We start from the raw sequence: 243 nt of genomic DNA on the forward strand, positions 1-243 counted from the left end.
CCAGCCGAGCCGGCCACGCGCCCGCAGTTGCTTATGTAACGTGGCGCGCAGCGCGGAGCCAGACTACAGGCCGGATGCCGGCCTGGAGATGAGGGCAGGAGAGGGGGCGGCTTGGGAGGCTTGTCGTGGGTCCCGCCTTTCCACCCGCTGCCTGGGCTGGACGCCAGGCTCCCGGCCTTGTCAGCCAAGGGCTGATTTCGTCCCCTCCCTGGAACACCGGGCATACTAGTTGAGGGGGATGGG

General features: G+C 68.7%; 1 protein-coding gene across 1 annotated transcript in view; it reads right to left on the minus strand.

The window, feature by feature from the left end:
- The window catches only part of Slc12a5 (solute carrier family 12 member 5), a 39,833-nt gene that overhangs the window by 24,866 nt on the left and 14,724 nt on the right, over positions 1-243 (minus strand). Inside the window, exon 3 of the mRNA XM_010626286.1 lies at positions 79-208. Within this exon, the coding sequence (XP_010624588.1) occupies positions 79-208 (130 nt within the window). The remainder of the gene's footprint in view (positions 1-78; positions 209-243) is intronic.

This window comes from Fukomys damarensis, unplaced genomic scaffold, assembly GCF_012274545.1.
Source record: "Fukomys damarensis isolate Sample0158 unplaced genomic scaffold, DMR_v1.0_HiC HiC_scaffold_22, whole genome shotgun sequence".
Taxonomy (NCBI): Eukaryota; Metazoa; Chordata; class Mammalia; order Rodentia; family Bathyergidae; genus Fukomys; species Fukomys damarensis.